General features: G+C 44.1%; 1 protein-coding gene across 6 annotated transcripts in view; it reads left to right on the forward strand.

Moving 5' to 3' along the window:
• The window catches only part of Dapk1 (death associated protein kinase 1), a 200,739-nt gene that overhangs the window by 164,051 nt on the left and 15,476 nt on the right, over window positions 1–21,212 (forward strand). For all 6 annotated transcript variants that reach the window (XM_047524293.1, XM_047524289.1, XM_047524294.1 and 3 more), the window contains 2 exons: window positions 11,470–11,692; window positions 18,611–18,799. In XM_047524293.1, coding sequence (XP_047380249.1) covers window positions 11,470–11,692; window positions 18,611–18,799 — 412 coding nt within the window. The remainder of the gene's footprint in view (window positions 1–11,469; window positions 11,693–18,610; window positions 18,800–21,212) is intronic.

Consider the following 21,212-nt stretch of genomic DNA (forward strand, 5'->3'; position numbering starts at 1 on the left):
TTCAGAAGTGAAAAGACCCAATGACATTTTGCTTTTCCTCACCTTTTGAGATTGTGGCAAACTCTGTCTTCTCAGAGCCAAGGTGAAGGGCAAATGGGTCCATCTCACCCTGTGCCAACAGCTCCTGGTAGAAAGGAAGGGGTGCACCAGGTAGATGTTAGAGGGTCCTGGGCACAGGAAAGGAGGGAGAGTGGCACAGTGACCCCTTTTATGTTCTCAGTCTTTTGAAAGCCTTTTTCTGACTGCTATCCCTTGGTCCCCACTTGAAAAGTGAGAATGTGTGTTTGATTGTATGATAACCCAGAATTGAGGACATCATAAAAGTTAGGTTTATTTCTGGGGTAAAATAAGATTTTTGTGAGGACAGTTATTATTTGGGAAACAGCATGTGAGCTTGTGACTGATTCTGAGATGGCACAGCCCTCTCCAGATTAAGGCTTATCTTTCAAAGAGAGAGCATCTCTGAGAATAGAAGCCCCTGCAGCTTCCTGGGATGCAGGAGATTGCCCACACTGAGGCCAGCAAGTGGAAAAATTTGCCTATAAAACAAAACTCAAATGAGGTGCTAAAATGATATGTGCTTTCTGTCTATGAAAATCCAGGCAGGGAGGACCTTTTTCATTTTACCTGCCTCTTTTATAGTAATTACTTATGAATCTGCTTAAAATCAAGAGGCCCCCAGAGGTATGTGGTACTTGAGACAATACACAAATGAGGCGCTGTCTCCCCAGGGACGAACTGTGAATGTTCCTGCTTGGAAGGTCTTCAGTGCTTCTGTCTCCAGCACACAGCTTTGAGATCCTCCCTTAAATTAGTACATCCTTGTTTGTTCCTTTCTCCCCCTGCTTCTGAGGAATTCATTGTCTTCCTTCCAGTTGCTAAGAAGGATGAAAGACCTGGTATCGCGTCCCCTCTGGCCGCAGAGAGAGACACGACAAATGTCTGAAGCTTTGGAAGTTTATTGTGCACAGTTCCTCTCCTACGCTTCTCTTACCCCTAGCTTCTGCGCACTCCCAGCTTCCCTTCTCCCAGCTTCTTCCAGCTCCCGCGTACTCCCAGCTTCCAGCTCTGCTCCAGTCTCCGCCGCCGCTTCTTCCACTTCTTCCGCTTCTTCCGCTTCTTCCGCTTCTTCCACTTCTTCCGTCCCCCCTACTCTCCCACCCACCAGGCTTATATACACTTCAACCAATCAGGGGAGAGTACACGAGATAAACGCGGACAGCTGCAGGCACAGGATGGGTACACGAGGGGGGCATGCTCTAGTCACATCGTTAACTAGCCAATCATTGGAATTCGCTGGTTGTTTACTGTATAGCTGGCCGCTTTTGGCTCAGCGTCAGGCGCCATCTTGACCATGCCTAAGGCTGGGGGTCCCAGAAACCCCGACAGATCCCCCTTCTTTAATATTAAACTAAGGCTCAGGACCGTGTCTGTCTTAGGCTGAGAGGTCAGCATATGTCCTTACCCGTCATCAGAGCCTGCAGAGCATGCTGCAGCTCCTGTCTTAGGTCGGTACACAGCCACCTCCTTCATTACCCGTCTTTGACTACCGATCCAGCATCAAGAGCCATACTAATGGGGGGCTGTCAGCCTTTAGGGCGGTCATGGCCTGATGAAAGATAATTTGATCTCTCTATTGGCTAGCTTGCAGATGCATGCCAAAACGAATGAAGAGAAGAAGGCCAAGGCAGAGGAGTACCACTATAGCTCCTAAGCTTGCCCGCTGTTTGACAAATCTATAAACAGAAGAAAAACCATATAGCCATATTAAATACAGAAACAATATACATCCCAATGAAGTTACAATATGGGCAACACAAAACAGCTCTCAGGGAATAAACGCATCCCAGTCCCAAAAGTTCTTGCAAGGTATCCACTTGTTCTTATAATGAGTCCATTCTCTGATAGAGTCTCTATGGTCTGTAAGGCTGCAGCTGCATTCTCGGCCGAATGATCGTTGTTATGGTTGTGTCAATGCTGCTACTGCAAGGACTGTGGTGGCAATGATCACGGCTGTTGCAATGTCAGAGCCTCTCCTGCTTCTTGATAATAGCACTGGCAATTCTATATCTGCAACAGAAACTAGGACTGGTAGGAAGATAGAAATGTGCAAATTGCACAGGTGGCAAAAGAACCATTCCAGCATTGTGAGAGATAGGACACAGTTAGTGAACAGTTAAGAGGTGTTATTAGAAATGTTAGTTGGTAGAAACATAAAAAGGGAGGAAATACACAAGCTGACGTGGGAGGAAAAGCAATATCACAGCTAGGGTCAGCAGAACGAGTTGCTCTACTCTGGGTCTGATTTGTAGTATGATTCCAACGGCAAAATGCAGAAATTCCTCCTGTTAAAGCAAAGAAAGGCTAGAAATATCCTTGTCACCAAAAACAGCACGACCTGAAAAATCATCAGTAGAATTGACAGGCTTGTAGAGGAATTGGTGAAAAGCAAGAAAAGGAAGGATAAAAAATATGTTAGAAATGAAAAATATGGCCAGGCTAACAATGGCCCATAGGTTCCGGGTTTGCCTTTCCGTCTAAGTTTTTGTTATTGGAGGAAGGCTCAGACTCGCCATTGCGAGGAGGAGCAGCATCACTTGCATGCTGTAAAACTCTGATTAGCCTTTCTGGAATCCAAACTGGAGTCTGTTGATCCTGTGGGAAAATACAAACAGACCCTCGGACCCAACGAAGGACTGGATCCGGTCCTTTCCAACAACCTGTCAGGATATCTTTCCATTTTGCCCATACTTGAGGAGTATTATGGGGATTATAATGTCGATCAGCTGCAGAATGGCCGTCCCTATCCAGAGTTAAGAAATTTAGAATGAAAAGAACTAAATTAAGTTTATCTTTAGGAGACTTGTACGAGGCTCCTATTCCCCCTTTTTGTTTATTTAGACAATTTTTTAAAGTAAGATGTGCTCTTTCCACAATGCCCTGTCCCTGAGGATTATAGGGGATGCCAGTGACTAATTGGATGTTAAATGTTTGTAAAAACAACTGAAAGCTTTTGGAAGTATAAGCAGGACCATTATCTGTTTTAATAACTTTAGGTATGCCCCAGCCAGCAAATGCTTGTAGGCAATGTTGAATGACATCTTTTACCTTTTCTCCAGAATGAGCGGAAGCCATAATGACCCCTGAAGCAGTGTCTACTGACACATGTACATACTCAACAGTACCAAATTCAGAAATATGGGTTACATCCATCTGCCAAATATGACCAGGCAGCAGTCCCCTGGGGTTAACTCCAAAGGATTGTACTGGGATTAAAGGAGCACAATGTTGACAATTTTTTACTATTTGTCGAGCCATACATTTAGATATAGGAAATTTTCTGCTCAAAATAATGGAATTTACATGAAATTTTTCATGAAAGAGTTTTGCCTGTTCCTCTATGGAAAAAACAAAAATTGATTTGGTGGCCATATCTACCAAGTCATTAGCATTGGCCAAAGGTCCTGGTAAATTAGAATGAGCTCTAATATGTCCTACATAGAATAGATGTTTACGCTGTAGGATAAGGTTTTGTAGCGTAGTAAAGTAAGAAGCTACCGTGGACATGGAAGAAATATGGGGTACCGTTTCAAGAACCTGTAAAGCATTAACGATATATAAGCTATTAGATAGAAGATTGAATGGCTGATTATCTGCTAATTTAAAGGCTAATATTACAGTTGCAAGTTCAGTAACCTGTGCGGAGTTGGGTGGAACTATTATGGTGTGAAGTTGTTTACCGATAAGTACTGCACCTACTCCATTTTTGGAGCCATCAGTAAAAATGGTTACACAGTCTTTAAGAGGCTGGACACTAGTCACTTTTGGAAAAACTATGGGAGTATTTTTACAGAATTGAATCCAGGGATGTTGGGGATAATGGTTATCGAACTGAGCTGAAGTGGAACAATATAATACTGACCAATCATCATCATTATTAATTAACCATTTAATTTGCTGAGTGGAATAAGGAGTTATAATAATAGACGGATGGATTCCAAAAACAGTAATGCAAGATTCTATTCCCTTGAATATTACCTGAGCAATAGCTTGGGGATATGATTGCAATGTTTTAGCTGGAGAACTAGGGAGATTTATACTTTGCAGAGGTCCTCCTTGCCAAACTATGCCAAAAGGGGTATGCTTCTCTGAGATTATGATTAAACTTAATGGTTGAGTAGGATCACAACGATCAACGTAACACTGCTGAAGTCTATTCTCTACTAGCTGTAAGGATATCCGTGCTTCGGGAGTAAGTTTCCTAGGGGAATTCAAGTCAGGATTACCTTTTAATATATCGAATAAAGGTTTTAATTCCCCTGTGGATAATTTTAAATAGGATCTGATCCAGTTAATGTCACCTAAGAGTTTCTGAAAATCGTTCAAGGTATTCAATTGATCTGTCCTGATGGTCAACCTTGTTGGTCTGACTGTAGTAGCAGTGAGCCTTGTACCCAGATATTCTTGGATCTCCTCTAATTGTAATTTTTCAGGGGCTATCGTTAGTCCTCTCTTTTCTAATGCTTGAGTTATAAATTGTAATGCTTCTAACAAAACTTCTTTTTCTGGATGGCAAATAAGTATGTCGTCCATATAGTGATAAATCAACAATCTCTTAAACTTTTGTCTAGTAGTTGTTAACGCTTTATCTACGTATATTTGACATATAGTAGGACTGTTAGCCATACCTTGAGGCAACACAGTCCATTCGAATCTCTGGTCAGGCTGAGTGTGATTAAGAGAGGGCAAAGTAAAGGCAAATCTCCAGCAATCATTTTTGTGTAAGGATATAGAGAAAAAGCAATCTTTTAAATCCAGAATAATAGTAGGCCAATTTTTTGGTAGTGCAGTGACAAGAGGGAGTCCACATTGGATGGGTCCCATAGGGTACATTTGTTCGTTTATGGCTCTTAAATCCTGTAACAACCTCCATTTTCCTGATTTTTTCTTTGTTAAGAATATTGGAGTATTCCAAGGAGAGGTAGAATGTTGTAAATGACCTGCTTGTACCTGCTCTTGTACTAACTTATGAGCTGCCTCTAGCTTCTCTTTTGTTAGGGGCCACTGTGGAATCCAGCGAGGCTTATCATCTTTCCATATTATAGGGATTGATGGTTTATCAGTGGCCCCTAGGAAAAACCCAATCCATGAGAATCATTTTTTGGTGGAAGTAAAGGCAGTGGTTGGGTAGATCCTTGGCTATGTCTTCCTAATCCTTTTTTATCATCATAATTCATATTTTGTAACATATTTCTTACAGGAGTCCCTTGGTAAATCTGATCAGTGGTGAGTTTCATATCCATTTGCTGCAGGACGTCTCGTCCCCATAGGCTAATAGGAACATTACAGACATATGGTTGAAATATTCCTGTGTGTCCCTCTGTATCTTTCCATGATAATGAGGAAGCACTTTGATTGGGGCTTTCTGCTACTCCTAAGCCTCTCAAGCTCTGAGCTGCTGTGATCAATGGCCAGTGCTTTGGCCAGACCATTGCGCTAATAATGCTTTTGTCTGCTCCCGTATCTAATAAACCTGTAAATTCCATATTTCCCACTTTTAATTTTAGGAGGGGCCTCTGTCCCATATCCATAGTAAGGTTTATTAAAGTGGTTCCTGTTGATCCAAAACCTCCTTGTCTTTTATTTGTATTTTCACTGGGCCACAAAGAATGTCGACTGGGCAATATAAGCATTTGTGCAATGCGATCCCCTGGAGAGATGACCACAATTCCTTTTGGTGAAGAGACCAAGGCTTTTATTTGTCCAGTGAAATCAGGATCAATAACCCCTGGGTGTACTATAAGTCCTTTTAGTGTTGAGGAACCTCTACCTAGTAATAGTCCTACACTGTTCTGTGGGATTTTTTCATGCCAATCAGTATCAATCATCTGCACCCCCATATCTGGGGTTAGTATGAGTCTGGAGGTGGCACAGATGTCCAATCCGGCACTTCCTGAGGTGGCTCTGCGCTCCCCTTCTCTGTGGGAGGATACCACCGTCGGGGAACTTGTTGAATTACCCCGTATATTTGTTGCGGGCCCCGGGGAGGGCCCTGTCTCCCGTTTTTTTGAGGTTCAGGATTCGACCCTAGGAAATTATCCTCCCTATCTCTAATAGGCTGACAGGCACTATTCCGATGACTTCCTCCTCTGCATCTTGGACATAGCCCTGGGGCATAAGGTGTAACAGATTTTACTATAGTTATCTCTTATCTTTTGTTAGGGCATTATCTCTTTGCTGCTGATTTTGTGCATCTATTGAAACGTATTGGCCTTCTCCTATTAACATTTCTATCGGGAAACCTTGCCACTATGTTTCTGCAAGCAGTTTCAACAGCTGTTTCTTGCCACTGAGCTTCCCCAATTAGCCATTGTTCTCCAGATAACACTGCTCTGCATACCTGTCTCCAATAGTCTTAACTGCTTCTTTAAAGTTTTTCTAATGGTTGATGGTATCTCCATTTGCTCCTCAAATACGGGCAGGTTCTACAAATTTTGAAGCTCTTTCTATTAGGCTTAGGTTTCTCCTACCTTTTCCCCTTGTTCTTAAGTTTTCACTACCACTTGGTTATTCCTTTTGGGGGTTGTGTTAGACTTAGTTCTCTTTTTTCCCTTGTTCTTAGATTTTTTGAGCAATTATTTTCTAGGTCACCACCACTCAATCTTTCCTCACTTTATTCTCTTTAAGCGTTCTTTTCTGTTACTATTAAATCCTGTTCATGAAGATCCCCCTTGAGGCACACTGAGCAGCTTTTCTTTACTTTAGCTGTTTTTTCCCTCAATGGCGTCCCATTGTTTTTTAATGGTTCCCTGAGGGGTTGCTGCATTCAAACCCCATTGTTACTAATTTGAATAGCTTTAGTTATGGTAATTACAATAACAAACAGTAGCCTAGCCGCCAGGAGCAACAAAGTTACTGAAGGGAAAACTATCAAGTGCGCATTAAAATTTTTCTAGCGGCTTTTCGCGTACTACCTAATTGGACCGCTTCAAACGTGTTTCTACTTTCACTTTAGTTAGACCGCGTTCCACGCGTCAGGACCGCTGATGGCGTGTCCCGATACCCCCCCGACCCGCGTTCTACGCGTTAGGATCCCGGTACCCTTCAACCCGCGTTCTACGCGTCAGGACCGCTGATGGCGCGTCCCGATACCCGCGTTCCACGCGTCAGGACCCCGATACCTTTCAACCCGCGTTCTACGCGTCAGGACCGCTAATGGCGCGCCCCGATACCCGCGTTCTACGCGTCAGGATCCCGATACCTTTCAACCGGACCGCACTCCGCGTGTCCCCAGGACCGCCAATGGCGCATCCTGACACCCTTTAACTTTTTTATAACCGGTTCAACTTGTATACAAAAAAAAATTTTTTTCAAATATCTTACCTCGTTTTCTTTTATAAGGCCTTCATCTTCCCGGGTTTCGGCACCAGTTATCGCGTCCCCTCTGGCCGCAGAGAGAGACACGACAAATGTCTGAAGCTTTGGAAGTTTATTGTGCACAGTTCCTCTCCTACGCTTCTCTTACCCCTAGCTTCTGCACACTCCCAGCTTCCCTTCTCCCAGCTTCTTCCAGCTCCCGCGTACTCCCAGCTTCCAGCTCTGCTCCAGTCTCCGCCGCCGCTTCTTCCGCTTCTTCCGTCCCCCCTACTCTCCCACCCACCAGGCTTATATACACTTCAACCAATCAGGGGAGAGTACACGAGATAAACGCGGACAGCTGCAGGCACAGGATGGGTACACGAGGGGGGCATGCTCTAGTCACATCGTTAACTAGCCAATCATTGGAATTCGCTGGTTGTTTACTGTATAGCTGGCCGCTTTTGGCTCAGCGTCAGGCGCCATCTTGACCATGCCTAAGGCTGGGGGTCCCAGAAACCCCGACAACCTGGCAGTGAATTCTGGCTTTGCCCTATAACTGGGGCAAATGCTTTGGCCTCCTTGAGCTTTATCTTCTTATCTGAAAAGGAAAATGATGATATTATCCAATAACATTTCTTGGATGTTTAAATAAGAGGTGTGAGTGAAAGCACATGAACTAAAAGATGTCATGCACATGGAAGTTACTGCTGCAGACAGGAATTACATCTGTCTCAATTCTTTTCAGCTACCTTTTCCCTCCTCCATTTTTTACCCAGGACATGGGCACACAAATTGCCAGTAGTTGTGGACCCACCACTGCTCCTCATGGAATCCAAAATAGTAAGCTGCATTCTCAGTATATGCAAGGCATAGACATAACTGGCCCTCAACCTACAAGTCAACCTGTAGGATTGGAGCCACTTCTTGAAGCCACACAGGGGCAGCAGTATGTGTAGGTTACTGTGATTCAAGTCTTCTGGGAGTGGAAAGGCCTTATATATCCTGAAGAATGGATGCACTGCCTCATTTATTCAGAAAGGATGGGAGTGTTTGCCAAGGTGCCATGTGTCAAGATCCCTGTAGCACAAAAGAGGCAGAAAGGAGCTGAATCATGGCACAGATTCTTTACCAACACAAGTGCCCCATGGGGTTTAAGCTGAAAGCAGGGTTTCTGCCTTCCCTTCCATCTCAGGTGAAGCAGACATTGGTTGGTACAAAGAATTTCAGCAAGATTGAGCTGTGTGTCTTGGACTAGGTAGAGCATTATCATCTGCTTGCTGCTCTGCTCACAATGGAAAGCGGTTGCTGTCTGTGTAGAGTAGCTGCAGCTCAGGTGATTCCAGCTGATAGAGTTGTGGGCTGCCAGTCAGAAAGGAAGATGAAGGGCTGATTCTGAAGGGTAAACTAGAATGAAAGAAGGTAGGATTTCTGCACGGTCAGTGGCACCTAGGCCACATGACCTAGCATCTATAGATGGCACTGGGGAGAACCCCAGTCCTTATTTCTTCCAGCCTGCTGGGTGGCCTCCCCAATAGCACCTCTTTTAACTATAGTTGACTCAGGTGATAAACCAGGGGAAATACTGGTGGGATACTCAGTGCTTTCCTTCCTCTGTGGCACTTCATTGAGATGTTAGGTTAGAAGAAACCAGAATGTTCCACAATAACTTTCCAGAGCCTTGATTTCCAACCCTAGATGCCCCAGCATTTCACAACATACCTTTTGTAATGCATCTTTACTATCCTGAAATAAAATCCATACATAAGAACACGTCTACACAGATAATCATCTGTGAGCTCTAGCTAGAAAAATAACAGACTTCAAAGGGAAATGCTTATAGTAAAATATGATGTTCATGTCTCTGTTTGCAAATGCTGAGATGTGGGATCTGAGATTAGTGAGATGGGCAGATCCTGTTCCAGTCTCTGGAGTTACGGAAAGCAGTTCTCATAGGCACTAACTGGATGGATTGCTGTGGCAGCTCAGATGCCACAGCAACATATTAAAAGGGTTTTCAGAAGTATGGAGACAAGTAGTCACAAAGAATTAAAACCAAAGTCTGAACATTAATTTATGTAACCACAATCTTGTAATACTTGGGGCATATTAAAACATCCCTTTCTAAAGTCCATATGCTACATGTAATATGCAGTTATGTCCTAAGCTCAGATGAAAAGAAACAGGCTTTTCTCCTAAATTAATGTTCAACAGATGCTCAAAAGTTATGGGGACCCAGGAGTATTCACTGTGTGAGATATTTTGTGCACATGTGGGGACACCTAACTTGAAGCATCAGTAAGTAGCATCTCCCCAACATTTTGAGAATAAAAATACCACTGCAGCTTTTCACAGTGCCCACTAGGGAGCAGCGTTATCCCCTACTGAAAACAACTGATTCCAGAAAAGAAATCGAAAACTGGTTAAGAAACATATAAATCTTCTACAAGGTTATATGTGTTTGTAACCACACAGTGAAAGACAAAAGTAACAGTGGCTCAACTTGAATAGATTAACAAAAAATGAACATCTTTCAGGATTTAGAACTGAAGATATGGTCTAGTTAGGCATGAACTGTCACTGAGATGCCCTTGATTGGGTCCCCTCTGAGTGAAAGCAGATATGCAACACCTGTTAATGAGTGTACTGCATGCACCAGGGCTAGGGATATCGTCTCCACCCTTGAGTTGGCTCCCAGTCTAAAGTCAGAGCTTCATATAATTCTACAGTCTGATGGGATCATGATTGAGAGCAATGCATGGCTTGAACCTGCCTAGGGAGGAGGCTTGCAGGAAAAATGACAGGCAAGACTTGTTTTGTGAGATGCATAGAAGCCAAACTAAATCCTGTGAAGGAAGAGACCTCAGCCAGCATGCAAAAACTCTAAACAGGTCCTCACTAGGGAGCAGAGTGCAGGAGGTGGTGGAAATAAGGATGGCATATTGCAGCAGGATGAAACTCCAGGTGTCATGAGGGAGGCCCCACTGTATAGAACTTGAGCTAGGTGGATGCCCTGAGCACCTTGACAGCACCATCACATCAAGAGCACTTGCAGTGTATTTGACGTCAGATTGTTCACATGTCTGTATCTCCCCAAGGCTGTAGATCTGGGCTTAGGCTAAATATTCCAGTTCTCAGCACTGGGCTTAGCACATGAGACCTCATGTTTATGGATGAGGAATCGTTGAGTGAGTGAATCTGGGTGATTCTGTGTTGGGGAACACTCTTGCTTCTCTTTGGAGGACTAGGAAAAAAGGAAGAAAGAAGGAAAAAGTTTTCTCCTTGGCTCCTTTGATGCCCCTTCTCTCAACTCCCTTGTGTTGTCAAGGAACCAGACCCTTCACATAGATAGGAACAGGGTCCACCCTCTCATGCCATAATTGTGCCATTTAACAACCTACCCTCTGCAGAGAGTAACAGTCTCTGCCTCCTTGTTCCCTGATAGTCCCATTAAGGAATGAGTCTCCACACAGAGGAACAGGCTCCATCCTTTTGTGCTGCCATCAAGGAAGTAGACCCTCCACAAAAACAGGACACGCTCTTGTCATTTGTGCTGTGTCAGTGCCTTGAGTCAGACTGCATAGACAGGAAGAGGTCTGCTCTCTTGTTCCTTGACTGCAGTCAAGGAACCAGTTCCTCCACAGAAGAGAGGAGCAGGTGCCCAGCTGGTCAAAGAGGGTTTGTCCGCTTTCATGTTAAAGTGATGGCTGCACAAATGTTCCACCTATTTGTTATGCATCAGAATGCCTTGGAAATAGGTAAATCCAGAGAGAGAAAGCCAAGTAGTGGTTACCAGAAGTTGAACAGATGGGACTGACAAGAAACTGCTAATGGGTAGTTTCCTTTGGAATGAGGAGAGTATTCTGGTACCAGGTAGCAGTGATGGTGAGAGATGTACTGAAATCCTGTGAATGGGACACTTTAAATGGTAACTTGCATGGTATGTGCATTTTGCCTGAGTCATTAAGAAATTTGGTGGAGACAGAACAAAATCTATACTACAAGTGTCAAGTGCAGACTGGTGACTAGGTGGAAATCATCACTTGGCGTCTGCTCAGGGTTACCCCCCCACCCCTGGCCATGACTAACAGGTTCTTTCCCCTCTATATCCAGGATACCCACAGAGGACTCTTCATTCAGCAGCTCCGACCCACACAGAACCTCCAGCCAAGAATCAAACTCAAGCTGTTTGGCCACTCAGGTTCCGGGAAAACCACTCTGGTGGAATCTCTCAAGTGTGGTTTACTGAGGAGTTTTTTCAGAAGGCGCCGGCCCAGACTCTCCTCCACCAACTCCACCAGGTTCCCTCCATCACCCCTGGCTGCTAAGCCGACAGGTAGGAGCCTCCAGGTGGCTGCTAGGTCTCCAGTAGCTATGGTTCTGCACTCCCTTTGGCTCTGTGGTCAGGGTCTGAGATGAGAGGTTCCTCTGGTTTTGGTCATTTGACCTGTGGATGACCAGAGCCATGTCCTTGCTGGCTTTCAAATGTGGTTCTGGCTGACTGTTGGCTGAGTGTCTACCCCCTCTCATTTAGTGACGGCAAGTTGCCTGAGCCAGAGCAGAAGGGCCTCACTGAAATCAGTCACAAAGTCCAAAGCCATAACTGTGTACATTGCAGAACCAAGTTTGTTCTAGTATTGCACTCTGCCCTTGGACTAATGCAGGTCCAAGCACAGCACAGATCCAGTAGCAGCCCCAGGAAGGAACTTGTTTCTGCTTTCTTCCTGGAGCACTGTGTGCACACCCAGTTATGTGAGAACCCAGAACAACAAAATTGGGTTCCTGGGGAAGCATGTTTCTGCTTAGCTCAAAGTTGGTTCGTGGTTTCCAATTCTCTTGAATGGTTTTACAGTTGGTTCATCTGGTCATATCAACCCTCCTTGATAAGGTTGATAAGCAACCTTTCCTGTCCTTCTTCAGGTACATTTGTCATTTCACTGGGCAGTCAGGATTCACGCCCAGAACTGCAGGGGAAAAAACATACCTCTCGAGGGGAAACATATCCAGAGTGAGCAAGAAAAATCTGTGCAATCTTGGGTATTATGTCTCTAGAGTCTCACTATAGAGGGATGGAATGAATTTTTATGAGGGTAAGAATAGAGACCTTCCATGAAGTCCTGAACAATGTCAATTTTGAAGTTGTGTGCCTCAGATTCATATTCTGTACATATTATAGATGTGTTATAGCTGTTCTGTAAGTGAAAACAATTATTTTGAAATTTATGTTTCTGTGTCTCTCACTGAAAGAGGAAGGATGTTTGAGGAGTATCAGTAACTAGGGACAGTCTGCTGAGATTTACTTGTCCCTTTCAACTTCCCGTTGCTGATCACAGCAATACAATTGGAACTTGGGGAAGAAATAACTGAAATGAATTTATAATTATTATAGTGATAATATTGTTAATACACACTGCTAATATTTATTGAGCACCAGCTGTGCCAGGAACTGGGAAAAATATAATATGTAAGATGCCTCATGTATTCTACTTAACAGTCTCATGGGGTGTTTTTATCAGTGTCACAGAAGCCTTGATTAGAGCAGTAGGCTGCCAAGTCACAGCTGCCAATTCATGGAGCTTCTGGTGCCTGAACCAGTGCCTATCAGTGACACTCTGTACAAGTGCATTTCCATGCACTTAATTTTTCTCTGTCTTTTTGACTTTCTTTGAGATTTATTACACCTTCTTACAATAAATTTGTTTCCAGGTTTGATGATGATGGCCAACCTTTGTGGCTGTAGTCCAGAGTTGGGTATATAGTCTGCTCCTCCAGCAGTTCCTGGTGCTAGAGGGAGTTGGCCCTCTCCTACTGAGGGTTAAAATCACTGGGTCTGAACTTCTGTGGGGAGGCAGGCAGGAAATGAGTGCAGTAGTGCACAAGCACCAGATCAGTGGTCTTGAATTTCTTGAGTTCTAATTTGAAGTAAAGATTATATCCCAGGAGCTTAGATCTAGTAGCATGAGTTCCCTGGGAGGGAATACACACGTGCTGTTCAAGTCCTCAGAAGCAATGTCTCCATTTCTCTTCCCTCTGGTCAGTTTTTCATATCTAGTCTCTGAAGTGGGCTATTGACAAAATCCCATTCAAATGGTTGTAATCAACAAACCTTGCTGCAAGCAACCATATCCTCTGGCCAGTGCTTAGAGAGACTTGGGTCATGGGTGCTAGGAAAAAAGATCCCCTGGAAGACCATCTATGACTGGAGCAGATGCACCACCAGTTGCTCTCAAGAGAGCCATGGCAGGTCTAGTGAGGACGCGGCGTCTCCTATTATTTTGGCTACACTGAGCAGAGATGCCTATTCCTTCTGAACCCTTCCATTTCCTACCTCACATAAAATAGGCAGCCCTACTTCTACAAGAGGACAGGTAGGAGAGTAAATGCTGCTCTTAAGTCAATCCTATGTGACTCCACTTGTTAGAGTCTTCCTTGTGCATCCTGTCATCTCAGAGGATGCTGAAGGAAGAAAACCTTCTCTGTACTTCCCCGCTCCTGGGAGCTAACATCATTCACTCAGGAAGCACAACTCTGAGGAAGTCCACCTGGTGACTTTCAAGTCTTAATAAAGTAACATATGCTAGAAAGAAACCAGAAAAGGCAAAGAGAAGCCCAAGAATCTGTCCAGCTTGTGAGGTGGCTGCTCCTTGGGGAGACAAAAATCAAGGGTCATGCTAACCTGGGCTCCAGATGCTGCATGTGGATCATCTCATTGAATTTCCGTGACTCTAAGAGGTCAGATCAGAAATGCATTTCAGAGAAAAGTAACCCAAGGCCTAGAGATAAAAGGTGTTGGCTGCCTAGTTGTGGTGAACAATAGCCACCAGTGGTCCTGGCCTGTTCTCTTCAGAGTTAGGAAGGAGAAGAGATAAAATTGAATTAGCACACAGCATTTAAATCGAGATCTCACCTAAAAACCTGAGTATTTGACTTCATGTGAAAAATTGGAAGAATTGGCCTTACTAGTTCTACCTTCCTGACTTACAGTGATTATGGGGAGGAGGAGGAAGACAGCTACTCATTGAGGACACAGGCTCACAGTGGTCCCCACCCACACCCCAACTCCAGGAGTCCAGTAGAACATGAGATGTAGACATCTGACTTTATGTATGAAATTCTACCCTATGACCACAATGATATTTCAAATCAGTGGAGAAAGGACAGGAATGCTGTGGAGTGTGGGACCTCTGAGCTAAGGTCACATCTGGTCAGTGTGTGAGCTGAACTGGACCCAGCTAGGTCTGCCAAGTTAGGTAGCCTCTGGGAGGGAGGGCCCAGACAACAGCAGAAGAGGTATATCATCTATAGCTGCTGCTGTTTCTCCCCCCCACCAATAGTATTTTTTAAATTTGTTCTAATTAGTTATACATGACAGCTTAAATGCTCAAGTGGCCTATCTGCCCCAGAGGGGTAGGCAGAGTATTTATTTAAACAGTCCCAGAAGTAATGATATTCCTGTGCTATAAATCTAGCACCTGCTTGCAGCTGGTAGAGAGGCAGGAATTTTACCCATGGGCCCCACATTATCTCCTGGTCCTGTCCTGGTAGGGCTAGCATGCCCTTGTGGGGGCACCTGCAGGCTCAAGTTGAGGGAGCAGTCACAGAAGGCACATCTGGGGTTTGGGCTGGACCAAGAGAAGATTTTGACTACTCTGGGATGCACAGATCATGGTCACCTCCAATCCTCACAGCTGTTTATCAACAGAATAGGACATTCTCTGAATAGCTGAGCCAGGCACAAGTTTAAGGCCCAATAAGTGCAAGTGGTGGGGAACTGGGCTTCAGCAGTGGACTGTGCTTGCTAGGAACAGAAGCAGAGATTGCTTTATAGACACCACAGGAAAGGCCACCTCTGAGCATGTGCCTCCAGGGAGGTCATCCGATTCTACAAACAACAGCACTGTCACCTCTCAGGAGCACGGCTGTACTTGCCTGGTCATGCTCTCCTCTCTCCCAGGCCAGAATGCTGCATCTTCTTGACTTTTCCTGGAATTGTCAGTCCTTATTCTTTTCTGTTGGAGAGATGCCCATATGGGAATATGTCCTTCACTTGGACAGCAAGAAGTTTGTTTGCTTTTAGAATTTTGACTCTTTGCTGTTGCCATTCTTATGAAAACACTAGAGGCAAAAGCTGAGCTCCAAGGCAGGAGATAGGAGATGGTGTGCCTTCTCCTGTGTGGATTGTGACTGGCCCTGCTCACAGCAGCTCCCAGTATTGCTGAGCCTCCTACTAAAGCCCTTGCACTCTCAGAATTCCACTGTTTGATCACAGCAGTACTAGAGAAGGGATAAAGGCAGGGAGATTATATTATTTCCATTTCACAGATTCTCAGCCCCTAATGTGGAAAGTGTCATCAGGATTCTGAGTTCATACACTTGCCTGACACACAGGGTCGTTACCTCCAATAAAGCTTACACTTGCATCTGGTTACTGCATGTTTCACTCAGCTTAATTGCCCGCTGAGGGTTGTGGCTGTTGAGTCATGACCCTGCAGCATGGAGGAAAATATCCAACCTCATGGGAGGAACACCTGAGAGATTGTTCCTGTCCTCACTAGAGAGCAGCATGCTAAGGAAGTCTCTTATGACCCTGGTGCCAAAATGGGTTCTCCATTGGGGTCTATCTCTTGTTAGCACTGTGGGGCAGCAATTACCAAAAATTTTTTTAAAGTTTGAATTCTCTGATTTCAATGTTCCCCTATAAGCTATTATTTTAATCATATTATGTCTCCACCCTACCCTGACCTTTTATATTCTTCAAGAAAATTATCAGTGCAGGAATAATGACCACTTACCAAATATTGCCAGCCCTCAGCAAGCATGAGCCCAGAGACCACTGTATATGGTCTGGTCCTAACAGATGGTCATCCTGGACATAGGTGTCAGGGCACAGGGTGAATGACAAACCCAATCCTGGGAATCCCAAAGCCCATCCATTTGAACTAATGATGGTGTGAAGACACACTGTGATGTGGACCTTTGGGGTGGGTCATCTCATTTTCATCTCACATTCCTTTTTGCCAAGCGTTATACTGTCATAATCAAAATAAAACGTATACCAAACTCTACCCCTTTTACTGCCCTTCCTCCTTTTTTTGTACCTAAGCCTCACATTGTCTCCTTTTCTCCTTCTTGCTCTTTCCCTTGGCTATTCCCATTACCCATGTCCTGAGTCTTAATTCTTTGGTCTCTAAATATGGAATTGCTTTTGTATTTAGATCACCAATTTAAAAAGTCATTCTACTTAGGTGAAATGGTTATTTCTTTGGTAACTTTTAGTACCTGCCATCACCAATTGTGGAACCAAGGGTACCATGTGGTGCAGTTCTGTTCATTGAAACCTACCCCCCATGCATGCGTTCACCAAATACTAATGGAGCACCCACCTTGGGCTAGGGCCTGATCCTCAACCCTGAAGCAGATGACTTCTGCCTTTACCATGTGTTGGAGTTGTTATGGGGCTGGGGCCTGCTGCACTGAGCTGGGGCAGCCACTGCAGTCCTTGGATATCAGTTCTTGTGAAGCCCATGAAAGAATTCCAGCAAAACACAGGGTAGTAAGCAAAAGTTTAGTAGAGAGAGTGAGAAGTGAGGGTAACATACAACATAGGGACTGCATGAACTGCCTCGAAGAGAGGACAATGAGGTGGTCCCAGCGCTGGAGTTTTTAAGGAAACTAAGTCCTTTGTTTTTGCCTCAATTTCCCTGTCCACCCTTAACTGGTTTTTTACTCTTTAGTTAGCCCTCAGCAAACTTTCTTTGGGAGGGTCTTGGTGTTTTGGTTGACAAGGTGGTTGTGACATAGTTTTGATAATAAGAGAGGGCTGGTTGCAAGAGATAATGATGCAGTATTTTTTGGAAACCATGGTACTCCTCAAGGGGTTATAATTAGCTGTAACAGATCCGACTTCCCTGATATATATCTGTTTTAGTTAGGTCCCCAGGATTTGAAGTAATAATTCCCTCAAGGGAATACAATTCTGTACAGCTTGGGGAAGGTTAGGCATTCCACATCTCATTCCCAAATGTTTGCCTGTTTAGATAAGGTTCCCCACTGTTTCAGTGTTATGACTCCTGAAATTTTCTTGGTTCATAAGCCCGATGTCTGCCCTTTCCCTCTAACCTATCTAACAGAGTGATGGGCAGGCCAGCAAGCAGTGGTGATAGTAAGGTAGCACAGGCTCTAAACCTATACACAAGGGGACACAGATTTTGGTCCCCCCCCACACCCCATACCTGCTTTGCTACCATTATTTTTATGTAAATTATTTTTAAACTCACTTTTTACCTATTACAATACATTAAAATTTGAACATGAAACAGTTAATTTCCTTGCCATAAGTGGGAAACCACCACACAGGTAAAAATAAATGCCGTTAACAACAGTGTGGTTAAACAGTGAGCTGTTGCCTTCTCCCTCTCCATTGAAAAATAAGATTAGCATTTACTAAAAAGATGCCAAAGTCTTCAATGCCACAGATTAGGACTTGCTGCCAGAGCAACCAAAGGACATTAAAACTTGCTGTATGTTTTGAAAAGGTTTTTTAAAACTTCCTTGCTGTGTGATTAGTGTTATTTAATGCTATGGCATACCATTGTCTAAAATCATTTTGCATTCAACCTAAAATAATTTCATGTACAAGAGTGGTGCTCATCTGTGTCCCTCAGGTCCTAGGGGAGAATATACCTGCAAAAATTTAAGGAGAGGGCAGTCATGGACAGAACTCCAGGAAACATGGAAGAGGTGGTGAAGTACCTAGAGACTAGCAAGAAAGGGAACCTGTTACCACTGTAGGGCTGAACATACAAGAGGCAGGAACCTAAGAGAGACTGGGGATGTTGGGGCTCTGTTCAGAGTCATAGAGGGAGACACAACTAGTATCAGAGAAGCATCAGGAATTGAGAGGGGAGGAGACGCCCAGGCCTTTCTTCCTGCCTTTCCTGTGCCTCCCATTGACTGTTCCTCTCCAGAAACCAAATGGCAAGAAGCAAGCCTGGAAGATGTCTATAAGGTCAACCTCTCAGGTCATAGAACAAGGCAGAAGAGGAGTCTGGGAGGTGGGTGGACAGAGAATGTCTACACAACCTCCCTGGGCAGCATTACCACACAGCAGTACCTAGAACAGCCTGAGGCCTAGGTGGGAGATGGGCAAGAATAATGTTTCAGAAATGGGAAACATACAGCGAGGCTGGGAGGGCAGAACAAATGCACATGTTGCCCTATATGAGGTCTCACTTCCTTCCTTTCTGCCCTGCAGTCTCCGTGAGCATCAACAACCTGTACCCTGGCTGTGAGAACGTGAGCGTGAGGAGCCGCAGCATGATGTTCGAGCCGGGCCTCACAAAAGGGATGCTAGAGGTGTTCGTGGCCCCATCCCATCACCCGCACTGCTCGACTGATGACCAGTCCACCAAGGCCATCGACGTCCAGAATGCCTATTTGAATGGTACACCTCACCAGGCCCCAGAAAAGAATACCAGTTTTCTCCTTGATGGGACTTTAAGTTATTCCCCAAATAGGATTTGTACAAGGCAGTGTCTATCACAACCATAATAAAATATAACAGAAGCTCAGCTGGAAGGGACCCAGACTGAAACATGCCTGGCTAACATCCCTAAAGAGTAAAATTAAGCATGAGGGTATCATTAGCACTTAACAAAGAACCTGAACATAGTAGATGCTTAATAAATGACTAATAAGTAAACTTATTAGTAATAAGTTTACTAATACCTTTTTAAAACTAGAACTGAACACCCCCTTAGATGGGAGATCTCATAAAACACACCCAAGTAAGAGAAAGATTACTTTTGAATTCATCTACAGTGGAAACTAATACTGTGAGTTTATTCATCTAGAGTTTTAGCTAATGCTAAAATTTTCCATAGGCAAAATTTTAAATATGTTCTTTCAGGCATTTCCAAGGAGCTAAAGCTTTAAGTCTACCCAGTAAAGATTTCCTTCAATGAGCAAATCACTTGCAGGGCTCCTGGTTTGTCCCAAGTCATTAGGACAGGAGTCCCCTGCCTTGTGAGAGGCAATTTAGAGCCAAGGTTGAGAGCTTAAGGTTTCAGAGTTAAACACCCAGATTTGAATCTGAAATATCTTCTAACTCACTATGTGGCCTAGGACAGCCTACTAAATTTTCCTGAGCCATGTCTGCAACTGCAAAATGGGGCTATAATAGTCCATTTTCTATTGCTATAAAAATACCCAATGGATTACAAGTGTGTACCACTGCACCTGCACCCCCCCAAAACAAACAAATAAACAAACAAACAAAAACACACACAAAATACCCAATTGTGGGTACTTTATAAAAGAAAGAGATATATTTAGTTCACATTTCTGGTGGCCCCATTGGTTCAACCTCTGTTGAGGGCCCCTTCACTGGGTCACTTCATGGCAATGACTTCATGATGGGAGTATATACAAAAGGAGCAATTGCATGGTGGGCCAGATTCTGGGGAGAAGCCAATCTTGACCTTTTATAACAACTCAGTCTCATGGAAACTAATGTTCCAAAAGACTAGTATTACTCTCTTCCAAGGACAGCACCCCACTGACTTAACCATCCTCCACTAGGCCTCACCTCTCAAAGGTCCCACCTCTTTTAAAAGTCCCAGCACTTCTAATCCTGCCACTTTGTAGACCAGTCCTCCAGCACATGAACCTTTGGGGGGCAAAACACATCTAAAACCTGTTCACATCCATTATATAACATTCCATTATAGCAGATGTCCATGACCTTCTCCCAGTGCAAAATGCAGTCATTCCATCCCTACTACTCCTGCAGTCTTAACTCATTCCACCACAAGTCCAAGTTCAAAGTCTCATCTCAGACTTAAGGCAACCAACCCCCTTCCAGCTATGAACTTGTAAAAATCAAAAAACAAGTTATGTACTTCCAAGACATATTGGTGGAACAGGAATAAGGTAAACATTCCTATTCCAAAAAGAAAAACATTAGAAAGTAGGAGGGAGTAATCAACCCAAACAAGACTGAAACTAGTAAGTCAGACATTAAATCTTTAATTTCCAAGGCTAGCATTCTATACAAACTGCAGAAGGGGATGGGCCTCCAAGGGCTCAGGGCATGATGATCTAGCCTGTGTGGCTACTCTCTGGGGCTACACACTGGAGCCTGCAGCTCTTCGAAGCTGATGTAGTATGTAGTATGAGGCTTGCAGCTCTACCTTCCTATGGTCCAAGCTGCAGCTTCAACCCCATAAATCCTCGAGGCATTCTAATAGAGAACCTCTCCAATGGCTCCACCTTGGGGAAGCCTCTTCCTGGCTTCCCAAGCCTTCTATGAAGTTTCTGTGATTGCCACCAGTGTCTGCTTCCAGCAGAGTATGAGCCATACTTAGATCCTCTTGAATAATCGCTAGAGCAGCCAAAAAGTACTTGGACATAAAGCAGAGATCAGAGTCCTAAGGCAGCACTGGGCAGTCTATGGTGAGTGCCTGAGACCCATCCCTTGAAATCATTTACCCCTGTAGGCCCCAGGGCCTGTGATGGGAGGATTAACCTTAAAGATTTCTGAGATAAGCTCAAAACCTTTTCCTCATTGTCTTAATGTTTGGCATCTATGCTAATCTGTAGCATGCAGTCCTGGGTTGTAGTCTTCTCTCCCCAAAAGTTTTTTATTTCTTTGCTTTTTTCATGGGCAGCCTTGACTTTTCCAAATATCTCTGTCCTGCTTGCTTTTGCTCTCAGTTCTCAAAATCACTGAAAGTGGCCAATAATATCCATGTTACATCCTGAATGCTTGCTGTTTGGCAGTGTCCTCTTCTATACATCTTAGGTCCTTTAAATTTTCACCATTCTTAAAACTCTAGCTTGAACATATGTTAGCTAAG

Source organism: Sciurus carolinensis, chromosome 14 (assembly GCF_902686445.1).
Source record: "Sciurus carolinensis chromosome 14, mSciCar1.2, whole genome shotgun sequence".
Classification (NCBI taxonomy): Eukaryota; Metazoa; Chordata; class Mammalia; order Rodentia; family Sciuridae; genus Sciurus; species Sciurus carolinensis.